At 31.0% G+C, this 2,500-nt stretch overlaps 1 protein-coding gene across 8 annotated transcripts in view; it reads right to left on the bottom strand.

The window, feature by feature from the left end:
• The window catches only part of LOC124430789 (retinoic acid receptor RXR), a 49,968-nt gene that overhangs the window by 4,997 nt on the left and 42,471 nt on the right, over positions 1-2,500 (bottom strand). For 4 of the 8 annotated variants that reach the window (XM_046977829.1, XM_046977831.1, XM_046977826.1 and 1 more), the window contains exons 2-3: positions 1,236-1,365; positions 707-871 (exon numbers count right to left, since the gene is read on the bottom strand). In XM_046977829.1, the coding sequence (XP_046833785.1) occupies positions 707-871; positions 1,236-1,365 (295 nt within the window). The remainder of the gene's footprint in view (positions 1-706; positions 872-1,235; positions 1,366-2,500) is intronic. The other 4 variants (XM_046977830.1, XM_046977827.1, XM_046977832.1 and 1 more) reach the window with 2 other exon arrangements.

Genomic DNA, 2,500 nt, shown 5'->3' on the forward strand with positions numbered 1-2,500 from the left:
TATTATAATTAATCTTTTTTTAATTTTACAAGCTTGACTTGTGGTTTTGTGATTTGAAGAAAGAATAAAAAAAGAGAGGGTAGAAAAAATAGAAAAAAAAAATAAAAAGAAAAACACTTATACAAAAATGTCCAAAAGAAAGAGTAATCGTTTTTTTTTTTTTTTTGTTTAAAATCATCTTGGAAACTTTTGGCCAACCCTGTATATAGACATGTAAGCTTACGTCTCTCAATAGAGCCAGCCATTTTTCTTACTGATAATTCTATCTCGATGTTGCTTTCACAATACATCCGTATGTTCTCGCATTCCATCATTATATACCATGCGAATTTCTTACTTTATTACGATGCGAGCGCATTTTTTCATTCCATCGCAAAAGTGCATCCTTGTTCATAAATTATTCTAATCTCTTTCATAAAGTGAAACGAAGAAACAAACTCGTTTTCTCTAAGAACGCAAATGTGAATACTTTCATTCGCTTGATTCAATCTTCAATTTATCAATCGTTATAAGTAATCAAATGATGAGAAAAAGGAAATAAGAAAAAAGAAAAAAAAAAGGAAAGAAAATTATCTTAAGTAAGATAAGGATCGCGAGAGTACGATAATGAAGAGTAAACAAATAGGAAGAAAAGAAAAAGAAAACAAAAAAAAAAAAAAAGTAAAATAGATAAATAAACGTCCTTGTAATATATAAAAATCTTTACCTGTAAACACCGTAGTGTTTGCCACTAGCTCGGTCACCACAGATCGAACAAAGATGTTTGCTGCCTGATAGAGGGTGATTCGGTGGGTAGGGTGTAACTGCCTTGTTCTGTCCACTTGGCGACGTACTCAAGAGGTTGCTGTGACAACCAGCAGCGTTGAAGGATCTTACATGTAAAGAAGAGAATAATGAGAATATCTACGAATATCGTTACGACCCAATGGGGATATAATCGGGAGGGGAAAGAAAAGAGAAAGAGGAGAAAAAAAAAAAAGAAAAAAAAAAGGCAAAAAGAAAGAGAGAAAAAAAAAATTCAATACGCACGCACACACATTTCTTCTTATTTTTCTCTTATCATTCGTAATATACATATAAAATATTATCATATTATAGGCTAAACGGACCCAAGACATTTAAGATCGTAACGATTTATTATCAAAAATCTTACGAAATATATTAAAGATCTTTTAACTTCTTTTTTTGTTTTCTTCTTTTCTTTTCTTTTCTTTTTTTTTTTTTTTCACACTTACCCTGGACTGTTAGGACCAGAAGGACTGAAGTTTCCTGGATTTATAAGACTAGCCGTGTCGGGTTTGATGTCCAGCGGACTTTGTGGACCTACTGATGACATCGACATGTTACTATTTTCCAAACTTAACCCTGAAAAATACAATAGATATTTTTTTTTTTTTTTTTTCTTATTTTATAAATATTTTAAACGAATGACTTTGAACAAGACCATCATCATAATAATAACAATAATAATAATAATAATAATAATAATAGTAATAATAATAATAATCGTAATCATCGTAATTATTGATCATCGTCATCGTCATCATCATCATCATCATCATCATCATCATCATCATCATCATCATCATCATCATCATCATCATTGTTGTTTACGTCATTTTCGACGTAAATATGACAAGATACAAGGCATATTTAGCGTAGTTTAGAAAAAAGAAAAAGAAAAAAAAAAAGAAAAACAAAGAAAAGAAAAAAAAAAACATTAGGATGTTATAAGAGACAATTTACAGTTACAGGAAGAAGAAAAACATGCTATGTGAAACGTGAGCGAGAAATCCTGACAACGTTCACGTGCTAGATCCTCGTTGTCTATCGATCTTTCTCTCCCTCTCTATCTCTCTCTCTCTCTCTCTCCCTCTCTTTCTCTTTCTCTTTCTTATTCTTATTTTGCTTGCCTTCTTGCTTGCTTGCTTGCTTGTTTGTTTGTTTGTTTGCTTGCTTGCTTGCTTGGTTGTCTGCTTGTCTGCAGTACCTTTCCTGTGTCGGAGAAAGCCAAGGAGGAGGACTCGCTCTTCAAGGCCAACGAACATACACGCCATCGAAAGGGACGATCGCTTCGATCAGCACGTTCAGAGAAAGAGAACGTATGCAAACCGATTTTATAGCAGGTGCATCGATGACCTTGCATCGCAAAACTCGATGATGCTTAAAACTCAACTCGAAAAAGAACTCGAAAAGAAAAGAACAATAATTGATACATACAATGTATGTATATAATATGTATATATATATATATATATATATATATATATATATATAGCGTGATATTTCTTTTCAAGAAAATATTCTTTCTTCGTATTATCAAATATCGATTTGTATAATAATATAATCATTGTACATCATTGTGATAATAAGTATTAAAATGTTCTTCGATCGATTTTTTATGACATCAATTTATATCCTTTTTTTTTTTTTCTTTTTTTTTTTTTTCTTTCACGAAACTAATTAATACCTAAAATTAATTTCTTTAAGATTGTTATAT

Source organism: Vespa crabro, chromosome 19 (assembly GCF_910589235.1).
Source record: "Vespa crabro chromosome 19, iyVesCrab1.2, whole genome shotgun sequence".
Classification (NCBI taxonomy): Eukaryota; Metazoa; Arthropoda; class Insecta; order Hymenoptera; family Vespidae; genus Vespa; species Vespa crabro.